Raw genomic sequence first — 17,931 nt, forward strand, 5'->3', positions numbered from 1 at the left:
TTATTGTTATCAACATTTGGCTGCATTTTCAGTGTTATTTAAGTATTACTTTTTAAAGATTCACATATGTTAATTTTAAATAAAAGGACAAGAGAGACCATGACTTATCCAACTCATGGTAAGACTGAAAGCACAGAATCTAGTTCAATGCCTAGAGTTGTAACAGATGAAAGGTTACTAAGAAAAGGTCTCAATGTATTCCATAGATGAAATGAGGTGGATGGTGATTATAAGCTCTAAGTCTTGAACTCTCTAAAGAATCATAAACATTTTAAAACTCATTTTAATAGAAAATTTACTATTTTACCCCACACAATTGATGATTCATTATAATGTTGCCAAACCAAAGTTGTGAAAAAGTTTGATCTCAATGGTAGCATTATCCTCATACTAAATTAGGAGATGTCTAGTCAAACATATTATAAGTGGTTCTTCATTTAGGTAGTTCTGGGAGTCCTGAATGAATTTACCTGCAGGTATGATATGAAAACAACCTGTTCATACCTTTGTGTGTATGTTTGAGAAGGGGAGGGAGAAGTGGGGAGAAGAATGAGAACAAATGCATAATACTTTCAAAGTAACCGACCTTCCCCTCTTAAAGTAGCACCTGGAATTGTATGCGAAACGCTGGGTTTGGGAATTATGCTGCAAGGCACAGAGTCGTGTTTCAGGAAGAAAAATGTTGAGAATCACTCACTAAATGTTTGAAACACTGTAAGAGTGACTACAAAGCCATTCAAATCTTTTCTAAGAAAACCAATTTAAATTGAGCAGATCCTTAATATAGAGGAAATCACTCATACAAATCCACAGTAGTCTCAGTGATACTTATGATGCTATCATTTACTTTCCCTGTCCTATTGCATACATATTTTTTTAAACCAGCATCAGCATACAATGAAGGTATATAACATGGTAGGCTTTTCCTACTATGTATCTTTAGAATTCATGAACTTAAAACCTGCAATTTCAGGAATTTATGAGCAACCATTAAAGTCCTTGATTAAACGATTTTTCATTTTGTTGAGACGGTAATTGGAAGAATCTGAATCTTGTGTACTTTAAGGCTAAAATGGGTGAATAAGTTGCTAAGTTAGTAACTATCCTGTTATCCAACGACGCTTGGATGTTTTCTTTGCATTGTAAACTATGCACTAACTCAGGAAGTGAAAAAATTTTTTCATTTTCTTTTTTTAAATAGCCCCCCCAAATAAAGCACATTTCTACAGCTGGTGATTAATATAAGGAAATGGTTTAAGAGTCATGAAGCAGTGTTGGTTCGTAGCCAGAAGATATTAATTGTGGATAAGTTAAAGACTAATGTGTTGAATTCAGCTTTGACTCAGAACTATGACATAAACAAGTCTGCCATAAAACATTTTATGATGGAAATTACATGCTAAAATATTATTTGTGCTTTCAGGATAACTTAAAATCCCTTGGGTCAGGCTTCTTCAAATCTGTTTTCCTTCATCTAAATTATATTAATGTGAGAATAGACACATCAAGAATTTCCATAAAAACAAATAAAGGTATTCCTTTTTTTCACCAAATGTAGGATATCCACTGTGGTTTGCTGACCCCCTAAAACCCATTCTTAGACATTAGATGAAAAGTTCCTGACTGTAGAAATATTAGGTAGGAAGCATTTATCTAAACATATGGGAACCTACAGTTTAAAATAAAACACCAGAAAATAAATAGTACCAAATAAAAACACCAGAAAAATAAATAGTACCAAATAGCCTTCCAAGTGTTCCAACATTCGATATGAATGGAATCATAGAGTAAAAGATAAGCAGGCAATTAAAGCCTATGCTATGCCTCTTTAAGAATCATAAACACATGTCCATCCTGTGTATAACTACATATAGCCAGGTCAGTCTTCAAATAGTAAACAATATCAAATAAAGCCACAAAGATCTTTTGGTGTTAGTTATGCATACAGACACAAAGATCCTCACTTTCAGGTAAGGCATAGGAAGGAACCCAATGGACCATCTCTCATTCTCTGCTTTAAAACCCTCTTAGAAAAACTTCTAGAAATCTCTGAGATCTAGCACTGCCCCAAATTGAAAATCAGTCCAGTTAAACACACTCCTTTAGATATTCAAATCCACTGTTTGAAAAAACTTAGAAGTCATCAATTTACAATCTCTTATTCCTCATCACTCCACCACCTCCCCAAATTGGAAGACTAGCAGAACCAGCAAGCTTTCTAGATAATGCAAAGTGGTAAACACTACTAGAATTTAAGTGGCAAAAATTACTTAATGCAGTTGCTATAAAGTCTTCAGATATTCAAGACTGCTTCTCTCAAAAGTGACAAAGCTCCAAAGAGAAATTATGTTGAGGAAGGGGAAGAGAAGGATATTCCTTGACTTATACTTCAATTTTGGGGTGGGAGAGATAAGGAGTCAAAAATACACAAATAAATATAACAATAATTCTGAGAACAAGACAGCACCAGTGGCTCTGCTGGGCTGGTGCAAGTTAATTAAGTTAGCAAAGGGTTAACACATGGTTATGATGGGATGGTGAATAATTATACTCTTCATGGAAGTGAAAGAAAGCTTCAAGACTGAAATGCTCCTCTTCTGTAAAAACTGACTTGAATTTCTCTAGACTGTACTGAAATAAACACAGCAAAGGTTCTAAGAGCAGCCAACGGAGACAGGAACCAGGACCCTTTGGACCCACACCCATTTTTTTCACTTTAAAATAGAATTTGCTTGTTCTCTTGCCATAGCCAAAACGGAAAACCACTGCCTTTTTTTTTTTCCTTGATTGTGCTCCACACTATGGAGGCCACTGCCCATTTAACGTGCCTATTGTTTGAAGCCTGTGAAAAAGTGAAATTGACATCTAAACGGTGCAACCCTGTATAAACAAAATCACCTCTCCTTCCCTTGATGAGAGTGTTCACCTTTATTAATAAAGGTCTACGATCGTGTCCCTAGGTCAAAGTCCATGTCTTCTTCAAAAGCCTGGACACAAAAAGACTTCACTACCACTCTTTTCTTTTAACATCTGGCATTCCTTTACCTCACTGTAGTAATATGTAATTCAAATTACGTATTATTCATACTTCAAGGCTATGACATGGAGAGCTCGTTTACTTATTAAAAAACAACAACAACAACAACAACCCTGAACTGACTAGGCAGAGAACACTGCTAATAAGCACTGTGCCAGTGTTGTTTTTTTCCTTCCTGAGTACGTTGCCACAACACTCATGGTTATGTGGCTAGACCCTGTCAGAGATCAGTCTAACAGTTAGGAAATAATTTTCTTCTATTCTGAAACATAGTCAGGAGGAAAAAAAGAAGAGAGCTACTAAAATAAAATGAAAGGAAACTAAATTTTACAGTGATCACTGAAAAAGTTGTTTTGGGTCCTAAACGTATATCTCATATAATTACAGACAAATCATCAACAAAAATACTAAGAATCTGCTCTTTCTTCTTCAACGGGTAAATCTTGTTCAACATAAAATAAAAATACATTGTTTTATTGTAATTCAGGAAACCATTTTAGGATTTTGTTTTTGGGTAACACTATAAAACTTTTACAGATTTTGTTTATCTAGTTTGTGTCTTAGAGTTGTAGCATTCTAGAATAGGGCATGTTAGGAACCAGAAAGAACATACCCATTAGACTAATCTATGTTGAAGCTAACTTGATAAATAACATCATTCAATGATTAGCACACAATTCTCCTATAATTATTATCATTTTCCAGGACCTACCTTATGTGAGTTACAATTGTAACATCCAAGTAAAATCTCTTCATTCATTTAAGGAGAAAAAAAGTGGTTTAAAGCCATTTAATTCTATAATAGTTAGGGTAGCTTATTTTTTAAATTACACAATCTTTGTTGGTACTCAACTTTCTCAACTTCACATTTGAGACACTGAAGTTTCGAAGAAAAAAAGAACACTGAATGTAGAAGGCACTCAGGCAAAGGGTGATGTAACCAGTGTTAATCTAACTGACTTATGCTGAATGTCTATTGATAAATGAAAGCACTTTGTCTACACAGCAGACTCCTGCTTACGTTATTTCCAAGTCTCTTGTCCAGGCTTCATGACATTCATGACATTAAAGGAGCTGCTGAGGCATAATTAACTGGACAAAAGGGAAACTTTACCAAGAAAGAAGCAATTCACAGGCCATTAATAGTTTAAAATTGTCAACTGGCAGACCTTCATTTCCCAATGCTTGAATTATAGCAATCACTTGACGAGTCCCTTTTCTTGCTACAATCTCCCCCGCTTCAATATACCTTTGATTGGTACCCATTGACTACTGTATAATGCTCTTTCTGACCTCTGTGTCTTTAAGTTGTTTCCCTGTCTAGAATGCTTTATCCATTTGTGAAAGGTCTTCCCAGCCTGAATCCTACTTTGTCCATGAAGCCCTCCTGTATAATCCAAGCCCACATTAGTCTTTGTCCAAACTCTTACAGACCTCATTGTCTCCATCATTTATTCAGCTGTTAAATCATGTGACCCCATTATCTGTTTCATGAACCTCCTCAATATGACTGCAAGCTTTTCAAGGGCAGGAAGCATGGCTTATGCCTATTTTATAGACCTCTACCTTACACCCATGATGTTCCACCCATAACCACTATATGACTTGTTGAACTGAAATATGAGAATTTACAATATGAAGAGCAGTACCAGGTGTGAACGATAGGTTTTGATGTAAAATACACCGTCTTAAGATAATATTGTCAAATAAATCTTGAAGCTTAAACAAATATTCATTTTAAAAGGTCTGCAAGGAAAGGGATAATCATAGTGGAAATTCTACTTTCTTCTCTAAAGCTGCAAAGCCATCCCTAAATGGAAGAAGTTAAAAACTGCTCCACAATCCAAATTAATGCATCACAATTGAGGGAGAATATTAAAAAATTTCTATACCTCCGCTAAAGAATCTCGCATTGGTTGTGTAGACAATGAGGCAAATAAACAACTTTCAAGACCCATGACTTGACCATACCTATTATTTCAGATTCCACTACCACACTTAGTATATGTGCTCCCAAAGTGAGTACTCCACTACTGGCTTTAGATATGAGCTTTTCATTAAAGCAAATAAGAAGCAATTTCAAGAAGTGCTTAACTAAAGTGGTTTATATACACACATATGGACTTAAAAGGCCTTACTTATGGTATCCCATTAGGCAACGTGTTTTCCAATTTTCCATCTCTCTAGAAAACACATTTTCTCAGATATATCAGGTTCAGCTGTCAAAACGAACGTTCCCCTGTAATGCCTTGGCCCTTGGTCCTTTCACTGTTAAGACTGAGTAAACAATGGCAAAGTTCCTACCTATCAAAGATGTTTCCTTATATGATCATTAGCAAATTCATTAGAAAGCCATAAAGAACAGAGGATAGCAAAAAGAGAGCTAGAAAATCAAGCTCTATTCAAATACAGATAGGTGGTATTAAGTATACTAATAAAGTGAATGATAAATGCCACGTCAAATACTGACACCCTACTAGAGTGAAACATTTTTTAACGGTTCTTTCTGACTCTAATGCCTTTAATCTAGTTTACTCATACTGTTCAGTAAGCTTGGAAAAATAAATACTTCAAAGCCTCAATTAGGCTCTCCTGTCAATAAGCTTTGTACATCTCTAATACATGTTTGCAAGATTAAGTTTTAAGAGATTTCCCAAATTCTAATGAAACATTAGTTGCTTTGGGGTAGAGCCACTACCACGTACCCTAAAAAAATCAGCTAGGGGCCCCAGGATGGTTTAGTCAGGTAAGCGTCAGATTCTCGATATCAGCTCAGGCCACGATCTCCCGGTTGGTGAGAAGATTGAGCCCCGTGTCCTGCTCTGCACTGAGCTGAGCGTGGAGCCTGCCTGGGATTCTCTCTCTTTCTCCCTGCCCCTCCCCAGCTTGTGCACGTATGCATGCTCTTTCTCTCTCTCTCAAAACAAATAAATAAACTTTAAAAACAATCTTTAAAAAATAAGCTAAACATGGCACTTACAGTTATCAGTACTGTACTGTACACTTAAAAATCTGGAAAGAGGGTTGGTCTCATGTTATGTGGTTTTTTTAACCACTAATTAATAGATGTATCAATTAATTTTCCAAAAGAAGCATACATCTGTATGATTAAAGAGAAACTGATTAACTGAAAATGGTCGACCCTCCAGTTATCTGTGAGAATGTAGTCGGCAAATTAGATGGACCATAGTATGTCCTGTTGAGAGACACTGGAGAAAAGGTATAGAAGACCGGAATCTGGTCAAGAGAATGCCTTCCTATGCATAACCGCATTCTGTAGTCTGAAATTATAGCTGAGTCTATCCTTTAATATTATCTGCTCCATAATCTTGGTTATGGAGAATAACTGCGCAAGCTATAAATGAAACTTCATACATCTCTTACCACCGAAAAACACAGATCTAAAAATAAGACACATCTGAACACCTGAGGATTTAGAACTATGTTCGGAGACAAGCCAAGAAAAAAAGAAACAATGATGATCAGAGAGTGCCTACATTTTATCTGTTTGGGGTATACTTAGGCTATCTGTCCCATGGCCACCAAACTTGCCCAGAGACCTCATTCTCATTTCAACATGGTCTCTTGGAAGTACTCAGGGGGTGCATATACAAGTCTTCTAGTATTACTATATTTTACGCTGTGCATCTGTTTCTCAGGAATAATTTTTTTTTTTTTTTAACTAGAGCACCATGGCCACTGGTTCTAAAGGAGGTATCCCCGGGTTTGTAATATTGCAAAATATGCCTCTTGGGGCAGCCCTACTCCAGACCAGGCACTAGGTCTTCTTTTTCTTCCCTGAATCCAGGCTTCTCCTCACTTGACGATAATCGCATTTTTCTCCCTCCTTGGCTCCCATGTGCCCTCCATTCCTGCCTCCAGCCCTCTGTGACTCTCTTTCTCCACAGAGTTAACGCTTTCCCATGGTGAAAGAGTAGATTTCTGCAAAAGGACTTGCCAAACAGAGCAATGGTTTGAGGAGTCTGTGGGGTAAAACGCATCAGGAACCACACATCATCACCTTATTAGTGTCAGAGAAAGAGAACAGTAGCATTCCCATTTGTTGTTGTGAGAGCTTTTTGAACTGACAAGAGGGTGGGGTAGATGCAAAAACCTTTACTCACTGATTACCTGACACCTAGTCCTAACATCAAAGAGCTACTCCACGAACTAAGAAACCAAGTATGCCACGCTGATGGCAAGTCTTGGGTTTGGAGTGCCAAGGAAGCATGGAGAGTTGTCGATTTGTTTTAATCATGGGAAACTTCGTAAAATGCCTTGAGAGCAATGCTCTAACATGGAAAAAGGCCAGAAGACTTCGTGAGATTCTCCCTTAGTGACCAAATTACCAACATCAGCTTCCACTTACCAAATAATAATTTGAAAAGGATGTAAAAAGGACCCATCATCTAAACACTTACCTCACTGTTGTTCAAAATCAGGATACGAAAGGTATTTCTCTTACTACAATGACATATATACTGAGACCCAAGTTTCACCAGCTATATCACTTGCTTACACCCCAAACATCTATGCCTCTATGGTTGTTAGGCTACACAGGCCATAATAATGTCACAGAGAAGCAGCACACTAGTGTGGCTAACACATAAGCATCTCTTTGAGGCAGTCACAGTGCTGTGGGGCCTAGAGGCTGACAGCACAAAAACCAATTTTTCATAAATTCCATTCAATGAGAATGACTCAGAGATCAACTCATGCCTGAAGCAAAGCAGAGAATCTGGTGTTGACACCTTGCAGCGATCCAAAATCTCAATACAAGGTACGTTACTAGAACTGCGTGTCATATGCTTACAGAAAATATATGGAATGGCCAGGCAAGCTACATAGGCTGTTAAGTCAATCTCACTACTTTCCATTACTAGAGAGCTGGTCAGCATCTTCTGGCAGGATATTGCATAATACAGTCAACTGTGCTCTCCCAGCATTGCATGTGGCTTTGGGTCACAGTGTGGATTATCTGTAAAATGAAACAGATAGAGGAAAGGCAAGAATCATCAAGACTATCACAGACCTCATTTTTTAAAAAACTAATATTAGTAGGCCTGGACTCAAGCAGAGCTTTCACATTTGCCCATCCACTGAAGATCACAATGACCGTGAAGCAATATGGCCAGTCCTGTCCACTGATAGCATCTATCATTCACTGTGAGCAAAGCTGCAAAATGGATCCAGTTTGATTTCTTACTTGCTAAGCTTGAGGACACAGGACCGAGAATCTAGTACCAGACCGTACTTCCAGCCCTTCAGAAATTTCCTTTAATCCAAGGTTTGAAACTATAAGTTCTTGAGATGGTCCTCCATGAGGCTCTATTTTTGCTGAATGCTCTGCTATGATATTCACATAAGGAAACATAAGAATCGCTGACTGCTCTACAAATGGAATATATATATATATATATATATATATATATATACATATATAACATATATATATACACACACATATATATATACACATATACACACACACATACACACACATATATATACACACACACACATATATTATATATATATATATATATATATATATATATATATATATATATATGGCTACATTCAGGAGACCCAACATTCTGTCAAGTATTTTACTAGCAACACAAAGCTGAAAACTATCATTGATCTCTACTCATCTGAGCATTCAAAGTCCCAACTAGGGCAGGGAAGGCTGTAGGGATCCAAGAGACTGACCAAACCCTCACAATAGCTCTGTCACTGCTCTGTCGTTCTGTTAATTGAAAAAGAAATGACATTTGATAACTGCCAACACTCGAAAACCACATAATGAGAAATCTGATTTCACCTGGCCAACTATTTGTTTTTCCCATACCTTCAGCTCCATGTTTTTAGTGGGACCACCATCCTCCTGGTTCCTCAGGCTTGTAAACAAAATTATGTTCAAAGCCTCTCTCCCTTTCACTTCCCCCAGCAATGGGAATTTGGTAGAATTTTCTTTGTCTGCAATGCCTCTTTACTTACATGCAGTCAATTAATTTCAGGTCCTCACCCAAAAGCTATCTCAGGGATATTTACACTTGATCCAAATTCTATAAACCAACGTGTCTTCCTCTCCTTTCTCTCAAATTTAGATACAACTGGGAATAGGTGAAGGGGGAGGGGAGGTTCTTACACTTGAGATCAAATTTCATAGCCATTCCAACTAAGCTGTTGAACAAACTTTTCCTGAGCACAAGAATAGCTAGGCCCAGAGCCAAGAAAAGAGGAGGCAAGGATGGCAGCCAAAAAACAGGTGAGCTGCAATCTTTCCACTCCCACACAAAACCTGGCCCTGGAGTGCGAGTCCCTGCATATGCTGATACCTTCTTCCACGTCTTGCTTTTGCCACATTCCTATATGCATGAACTCTGCCCCTAGGGTGGCTTCCCCACTTTTCCAATGCCAGTCTTCCTAGTGCCCTCAGACCTCAAACCTAGCTGGTATCCCCTATCATGAGACTCTTCTCCTTCCAATTCATCTTACATCCCGGAGGGCTCTTCTGTCAATACTGTTCTTTTCCTAACACGAAAAACAACAACCAGATCCACTTATCGTTTATCCAGCCTTCCCACAGGGTTCCCAAGACAAAAGCCTACTTGGAGCTTCCTTGAAGTTTTCTGATCTTTGAGACCAGAGCAAGGGGAGTGGTATGAAGAATGCTGAGGGTGCAAGCTGGCAGCTGAAGACAGCTGCTGGGAATCCCCACGTACTGTAACAAGAGGTGTGGTGATGACCAATGAGTTCGAGAACCGCCAGTAAGACTTCAAGATCTACTGGTCACACCAGACTCTTCACCAGTGATCTCTGTACCCTTGCCATTTCAAAACTTGGCTCAGGTGTCATCCTCTCCCAAAAGCCTTCTTCCTAACCACTCCTTTATTCCATGGCATCACCATGCTTACGTACGGTGTTTTCCATTTTGTTTTAATTCATATACAATCATGTATATATTGCAGTGTCAGCATTTGAAGTGACTTTGATGCCTGTACCACACCTTGAACAAGACTGTAAGCTCTGTGAGGACAGAATTGTTTCTTCACTTTCCAACCAAAGAACTCGGCCTAACGTACATGCTACAAGAAATAACAGGGTTTTTTTTTTTTTTTAATTTTCCATAAAATGACATAAAATTTCCATGCAGCTTTTCAAAACTAACATTTTTAAGGTTGAGCAAGTTTGCAAGTATGGTACATTAAGGGCTGCAGAAAATACACCCACACTAGATAGAAAAGATGCCACTTATTGTTGGACCAAACATAAACTATGCTCCACCCAACCAGCTACGCTATTACACCACGCTTCTTCCTTCGGGCTCTTTTATTTCTACTACGTAAGCTTGTAGCTCATTTTTGCTCTTAGCAGCACTGTAACTACAGAAGCTCACCTCTAAGTTTGCTGTTGGGGAATCTACTCTTCCCACCTGCACAACCGCTGGCTTCCCACACTGTCTCCAGTGTCCTGTGAGCAACCGCCCAATTACTGATTGGGGAAAGACAGCTTACACATTGACAGTCCATTCTTGGCAGCCCCTGGCTTTTACTGCTGGTCCTCACTTACTTAGCTTAATTGATTCAGAACAGTATCAAAAAGAGACATTATTACACAAGTTCTAAAAGAAAAAAAAAAGACCATTGAAGAAAATTTAAATGTAAAAAGCCCCGGTCATTGTGCGGCTTTAAAACAGGCAAGCATGTGTGACATCCAGAGAACAGAATAACGCCTATTGAAATAGGGAACTTTGACTAATCTCATTGCACAAGTTTTAGTGTTTCACACATACACATTCTCAGAAAGTAAGATGGTCTCTAAGTGGGAAGCCCAACTGACTTCAAAATTATAATCCTTTGCAATAATAAGTTGTAGTGTTTCAACACAAATACAATTTCAAAAAGTGTATACAGTTTTTTAAAGACAGCAATGTGAACGTTAGCGTGTCTCTGTGAAACCCGTACTTAGGGAAAAACACCCCAACAACTCATGCGCATGGGCTAACAGAGCATTTGTCACTTTCTCAGCAGTGGTCTTTCTTCCTATTGGACTGAGAGATCCCAGCAAAGATCCCTGCTTGGTTGCCACCCACTAAATGGGACCTGATGCAGCACAAACACTATTCCTAAGCAAGCAAAATTATGAGCTAGATGATCACTCCCTTTGGCCATATGGGGGAGAAGGTAAAATAAGCTTTGAGTTTTTCTTTTTAACTAAATATACCTTGTCCTACATACACCTTTATGCATGGATATAAAAATAATTTTGTAACTTCTATTTCTACATCCTTCCATTTCAGTCACTGGCTGTTTTTTTTACAGAATACATGACAAACTTGGGGGCGTGCCTGCTTTCTTTTCTATAAGACACGACACTAGATTGCCCTCCAATGGAAATCAACATTGTTGAAGAACAACCTGCATAATACCTTCAAAAGTGCTCAACAATTTTCCAGACAAGATGTGTGGTGTTTTTTTTTTTTTTTTTGAAGAAAAATTACACCAACCACTATGCCAACATAGGTAGGGAAATCTGTACTGGCCCAGTAGCATCATCTGCAATAGACAGATAAACCTTCTGGCTATTCTGGTCAGTCTTCATTAAAAAAGACACAATAGAAATATAATAGCTTGTGTTTAAAATGCTGCATTAATATCACTTTGACCTGAGCTGCACTGTCCAATCACCTTTTTAAACATGTCACAGGACTGTTACTACTTCACCTTTCTAAAACAACCCAATTCCTCCCAAGTATGCTGGAAAACAGTAATTTGACTGCTGTGACAAGACAAGAAAGAGTTAACTGTTCAAACACCTGATTGGAGTCTCTCAAGAGCTGCATGTCCAGGGGTGGATTTTTTAAAACTATATGTCATTCACTGCAATGGAAAACCATAGTATTGATGTTAATAGTAAAGTATCTTTTATGAGCCATGGTCTATACACAATGTAGGGCTGCATTAACTTCAAAGGTGGTAAGGAGATTAAAACAAATAGTTCATGGGACGTGACATGCAACACAGCATTAAACATAGAAGACTGAACAATCCCAGTGCCTTGGCAGGATCCTTTTATATTTCTTTGTTAATGAGGGAAATTCTTAAAATCCAATCCGGCAAGCATAAGTGTAAGGAAAAGCTTTTAAAATGTTATCACAACGTGTTATTTAGTTGAGCTAATCATCAAAGCATTTTTTTATGGCAACAAAAGGGGGCTTTCCTTACCAAAATCAATACAACTCACTTTAAGATACCATATTTGTGCTGTTTTTAACCCCTAAAATGTGCCCCTCATGTTAAACATTTCCGGGGGTGGGGGGAAGACCGAAAATCACACCACCGGTTTCTAAGAGTCACCCCTCCCCGATACTGCAGACAGAAACCATCCCAAGAACCTGGGACTCTTACTATGATCTTGGCAGCATTCAATCTCCCTGGTGCTAAGTTAGAAAGAACATGACAAAGGATAGTGACATGGAAGCAGGAAGTGCTTTACTGGAAAACTGGCGGTGGAAACTGCCCTTCCCTTTACAGTTGCTCCAGGACTTTCCTGGGGTCCCCACCACTCTATAACCCAGTGGGTCTCAGCCCTGTGGTCCTGGGAACCACAGGAGCGCTTCACCAGGGAGCTGGTTAGAGATGCAAATTCAGGGCCCCACCCCAGGAAGACTGAATCAGAAACTCTGGGAATGGGGCCCAGCAATTTGTGCTTTAACAAGCACTGCAGGAGATTCTGATGTACTTTAAAGTTGGAGAACCGCTCCCCTTCAAACTTTAAAGTGCAGACGAATCACCTGGGGAGCTTGTTCAAATGCAGATTCAAATCCAGCAGGTCTGAGGTGCGACCTGAGAGCCTCCACGTCACACAAGCTCCCGGGTCAAGTCTTCAGCAGGCCACACTGCCAGTGTTTCTGAAACCGGTTGTTTACCAAAAATACACCGGGCTGCTTATAAAATACGGGTTCCCAGGCACCACCCCAGACCAAGTTCATGTGAATCTCAGGAGACAGGGCCATCTGAATATTGTACAACGGGTGGTTCTCTGCCTCAGCTGCACAGTAAAATCACCTGAGGAGCATTTAATAATCCTGATGTCCAGGCCCCATCCAGGACCAACTCAATCCGAATCTCTGGGATTGTGGGGTGGGTATCCATAGGTTGAATAATTCCCCAAGGATTCCACTGGGTGGCCAAAGTTGAGAACCGCCGCTTCGAATCTAACCGACTCAACACTTGGCACAGTGGATCCCTTTATTGTAGCAAATGATTTCCCATAACATGACTGTCTGGGTTCCCACATGAGTCCAAGACCTCGGATTTTGAATAGTAAAAAGCAACCAAAGTCACGTTTAAAATCATGTCTTAAACCTTATTTCTGTGGGCAAATGGGCCTGTACAACGAAGACCAGGGATTTAGTAATGCGTTCCTAACTTTTAACATGAATGTTATCTGTCTTCCATTAAACAAGTTTTCACTGTCCTCTCAAGCTGTAGCTACTGCCACCTCTGTGCGGTGAATAGGTACTCCAAGAAACAGCCACCAACAGTGAAGAATTTGTATCCATACAGCCTGTTCATATATTGACATCCTTTCCCCAAACCTGAAACACATAGAGGAAATTTCTAATAATCTTTCAGAATGGAAGCGTAATTTGATCTAGAACTTCTAAACCTGTAAAAGGCAGATTTCACTACGTACAGATATTGTGACAGAAAGGCCCTGGGAAGGGGTGAAAGCCGTGTGCTTTTACACGTGAGAATCTGAGTTGTTGAAAGCATGTCTTTTGGTGGACAGAGACAAGACCTCAAACACTGCTGCTCATGACATGATACTAATAACTCGGGGAAAAAAAGAAGTATGTCCATTTACAGCTTATGCCCCGCCCCCCCAGCACAAAGCCACTAATAAGTACACGATGCTGTTAAATACGTAATATGTAAAACAGAAAATGTGTGGTGGTCATGAAGGCGCTGTCAAGAGATTAGTTACTTCACTCCCACAAACACTGCTTTTAGGAAATTTTCTCGAATTTTCCACAGTACACCTCAAAAATGACTTTAAGACAAATGAAAATAAGACGCAGTCCTCTTTCCCCTTAAGTAAACGTTTGTCTTCCCTTTGGTCGTGATCAGTGTCTCTTCTAAATTAGTTGTTTTGTTGAACACATGACACATTCAAGGCCTGCTAGATGGTAATGGTTATGATTCTTCCACCACTGTTTCAACATATCTGTGATGGTGAAAAGTGTGCCTTATCTGTTTAAGTCCATGAAAAAGAAATCCAGGGGATGGGGTATTAGAAGACAAGCAATACCTTAAAAACATGTGCCAAGTGGCCAGTTAAAATGACAGCGTCAAAACCCTTTTCTGTGTGAACTGGTCAAGCTCACTTTCCTTTTAAACTTCTCGTTATAGTCATTCAGTTAACCCAAACTCACTTGAAAATGTGTGAAAATAGCACCTCCCGAAAGTGTGTTCTCATATGCTTTGGAGCAACGGAGCGTGAATAGTAAAACAGCCTTTGCCAAAGTCATGTAACTGAACAGGAGTGAATTTTTGCAGTCCCATGACTTTGCAGAGCCAACCTATGTATCATCCCACGACTGGCTTTAATACATCATAGACATCCAAGAGAAGGCAGAGAAGTCACAAATAAGTGACTCAAGCTAATAAATATTTCACAGATCTTTTTTTTTTTTACATGGCAGTTTCTTTCAAATGAATCTGACTTCTTAACCAAAAAACAAATTGGTTAAGTAAAGGTGTGGGTTTAGGATGTACATTCCCAGAATTAAAACTATGAAATTTCTAAAATATTTAGTTTACTGGGCAAAGTGTCAGTCTGGATGCTCTTTCATGCATTTTTTATGAATAAATGCCCAAAGATGAAGCAAGTCAGAATGAAAATGCACAGACCACAGAACAGTGGCAAAAATACAAAATTAAATACATTTAAAGTACTAAGCCAAAGAAAACAAACAATACAAATTTAAAATTACCAGGACACTTTATTGCAATTTGCACTTTACATATTAATATTTTTAGTCTAGGCAGAAGTGTTTATACTTATCCAGTAGTAGTCTAATCCCCTAATCTCACAAAATGAAAAGAAGCAGTTTGAAAAGAACATCAATTCAGGTATTTATGATATGGCGACAAGGGGCACTTGTGTTAGCTAGGAAAAGGGTTGATGGTTTTCAGTAGAAGTTTCACAGAAATTTTTCTCTATTATTTTTGTTGTTGATGATGCTAAGAACTCATAATAAAAACAATTACCCTCTTTGTCATTCTGCCCTTCCTTGGGCTTTACATTCTGTCTAGCATTTAACTCAAAAAATCAGTTTACACTCAGTTTACACATTAAAAAAAAAACCATATGCCCCATCTCCCACACATCCAAATGGATGGGGATTAGAATTAACCTGCTTTTAGCTGTAACTGCTATTTTAAACAATTTCAACCACACACTTGAAGGGTAAAATAACTGAAAGTACACAAGCCAAAAGAAAGCATAAAAATTCCTACACACTTACTGTTGGGATTGTTTAATTATCTCTCAAATCGTGGAGCCTAACATAGATTTTTTACAAGTGAAATCGACACAAAAGCGAATGCACGCTTAACGTACAAACTGACAGTGACTGTATAGGGGACAGCTCTCTCTGAATGAGCTATTACGCAGGCGGTGGAATTAACAAAAAAAAAAAAAAAGAGGTCTCACTCTTCTGTGAGAGAGCTGGCGGTGCGCTTCACTAGAAACACATTTTAATGGGTATGTTCGGATAAAAATAGGTAGGAAGGGAAAATGTGTTTTTCAAAAAAAACCTCCTCCTTCCCCCGGACTCAAGGAAACCCGAAGGAAAAGACGGGTAACCTCATAAGCTCCGGAGCTAAGTTCCATCACTAGCAGAACAGAAGTTGGATAGTTGCTTTCACCCTGCAATGGGATGGTAACTCTCCTTGTGCAAGGTACGCGGGGCGGGAATACTGGCGGGGCTTTCACGTGGGGTAAATGGAAACCAAAGTGAGGAGAGGTCAACACCTTGAGTAATCCAGATCTCCAAAACCAGGGTGGTGGGAACGCGGGGTGGCGAAGGAGAGAAGGAAAGGGTCAAAACTCCTCGAAGTTATCGCAAAGAGAAAGCGAACTACCTTTGGGAACCAGTGAGCCATCTCTTGCAGCAGCACCCTGCTCCAAGTGTGGGGTGCTTGCCTCGGAGGGCAGAAAGCGCGGGGTGCCCTCCCTTACTTAGGTCGAGTGGCTCCGGGGACCCGGACAGAGAGAGAGGCAGGGGCCACCGCCGGCGGGCAGGCGGACTCGTACTTTGCTTCAACTCTGAGCCCCATCCCGAGCGCAAGGGAGAGGGCGGCGGAGGGCACGGTACTCACTAGGGCTCGTTGGTGAACCGGGGGGTCCGGGGCTGCTGGTATCCGTACAGGTGACAGTAGAGCACATCGAAGCAAAAGCAGCACATCTCCGCTGACACCACCATCTTCCGGGAGCCGGGCGATGAGGACGAGGCGGCGGACAAGGAGGGCGAGGAAGCGGTGGCGGCGGCCGGGGTAGAAAGTAGGGTCCCCACTCCGCAGCTCGGAGGTGGCGACAGGGAAATCCCCCCGCCGCCGCCGCCGCAGCCCTGGGGGGGAGAGAGGGTACAGCCACTGCCGCTACCTCCTCCGGCTAGACCTCCCAGCCCGTTGAGCCGCGTGCCGGCGCCTCCTAGTCCCAGCTCCCCAGCTCGGCACTGGCTCTCTCCGCTGCAGTGGGAGGAGGAGGAGGCGCCACCACCGCCACCCGAGCCAGAGGGGGGCGAACTGGACAGTTTCTGCTTCTTCACCCCGCAGCAACCCGCCGCCATCTTGGAACAGTCTCCCCCACGCAGCGCTTCCGACCCATAAGTGAGGCGAGCTGGCGGCGGGGGCGAGCACGCTGCGGCCCCGGCCGCCGGGGGCGCGCCAGGGGCTCGCGGGGCGCGCGCGCGCCGCTTCCCGGCCGGCCGCCCGGCCACGCGGCTGCTCGGCGCGCGCCCCTGGCCCGGCGCGCGCCTCGCGCTTTAGCCGCTCAGCACCTCGCGCCTGTCCCGCGGGGGCTCGCGCCTTCCCCGAGCCGCACAGCCTCAAGCACTGTGGCCCTCAGAGGATGGATGACAGACAGAAAGCCTAAGAGAGAGGAAGGAGAAGGAAACAAGAAAGAGAAAGCAGAGAGTGGGAGCAAAGGAAGGAGGTGGGCACTCCAGGGGAGGAAGAAGGGAAAGGAAAACTAGTGGGGGGGGGGGGGGGGGGAGAAAGTCCGAAGTTAAGTATCCAAGTCCCAAAGCACAGCTCGATGACCGGCACTGCACATAGTGTTAGTGACACTTGAGCCGAGTTACGTGAAACCTGAGCCACCGGCCTCAAATACGCTGGTTTCTGAACTGCGGGAGTTGAGCAAGCAGGTGCTTGGAGCTCCACACCTGAGACCGCCCCTATAAAGTATGTACAAAGCCATCAGGGAAATGGCCACACTGAGGTCGTTTTAATGCCCACCTAAGCACACACCAGGGGTTTTCCAAGATTATGGCGAAGAGCAATACTCCTTCCTTATTGACAAATATTCAAGCCTGGTTGAATCTATGTACCTCTCCCTTGTTCCCCCAACTTTCCCTCCTAGCCCCGTGCAAACGTTTACAAGCAAAAAATAAAGTCCTAACCAACATCTCCCTGGTTCAAGGATGTTGATTGTGCTCTGGAACTTGCGGCGGTGGGTGCTTGTTTTGTTCGGTTTTGGTTTTTTGGCTTGGGAGCAAAGCAATTTGAAATATATCTGTAGTCAGCACAGATCTTACAGGTAAATAGGGCAGGTAGTGTACTTAGTCACAAGTTGGAAGGTTTCGTTCAGGTATATAATTA

General features: G+C 41.1%; 1 protein-coding gene across 2 annotated transcripts in view; it reads right to left on the reverse strand.

The window, feature by feature from the left end:
• AMMECR1 (AMMECR nuclear protein 1) overlaps window positions 1-16,954 on the reverse strand; it is a 111,405-nt gene extending 94,451 nt beyond the window's left edge. Inside the window, exon 1 of one of the 2 annotated variants that reach the window (XM_045050417.1) lies at window positions 16,432-16,954. In XM_045050417.1, coding sequence (XP_044906352.1) covers window positions 16,432-16,901 — 470 coding nt within the window. In that variant the 5' untranslated portion in view covers window positions 16,902-16,954. The remainder of the gene's footprint in view (window positions 1-16,431) is intronic. The other variant, XM_019824159.3, reaches the window with a different exon arrangement.
• Between the last annotated feature and the right edge of the window lie 977 nt (window positions 16,955-17,931).

Source organism: Felis catus, chromosome X (genome assembly GCF_018350175.1).
Source record: "Felis catus isolate Fca126 chromosome X, F.catus_Fca126_mat1.0, whole genome shotgun sequence".
NCBI classification, from domain to species: domain Eukaryota; kingdom Metazoa; phylum Chordata; class Mammalia; order Carnivora; family Felidae; genus Felis; species Felis catus.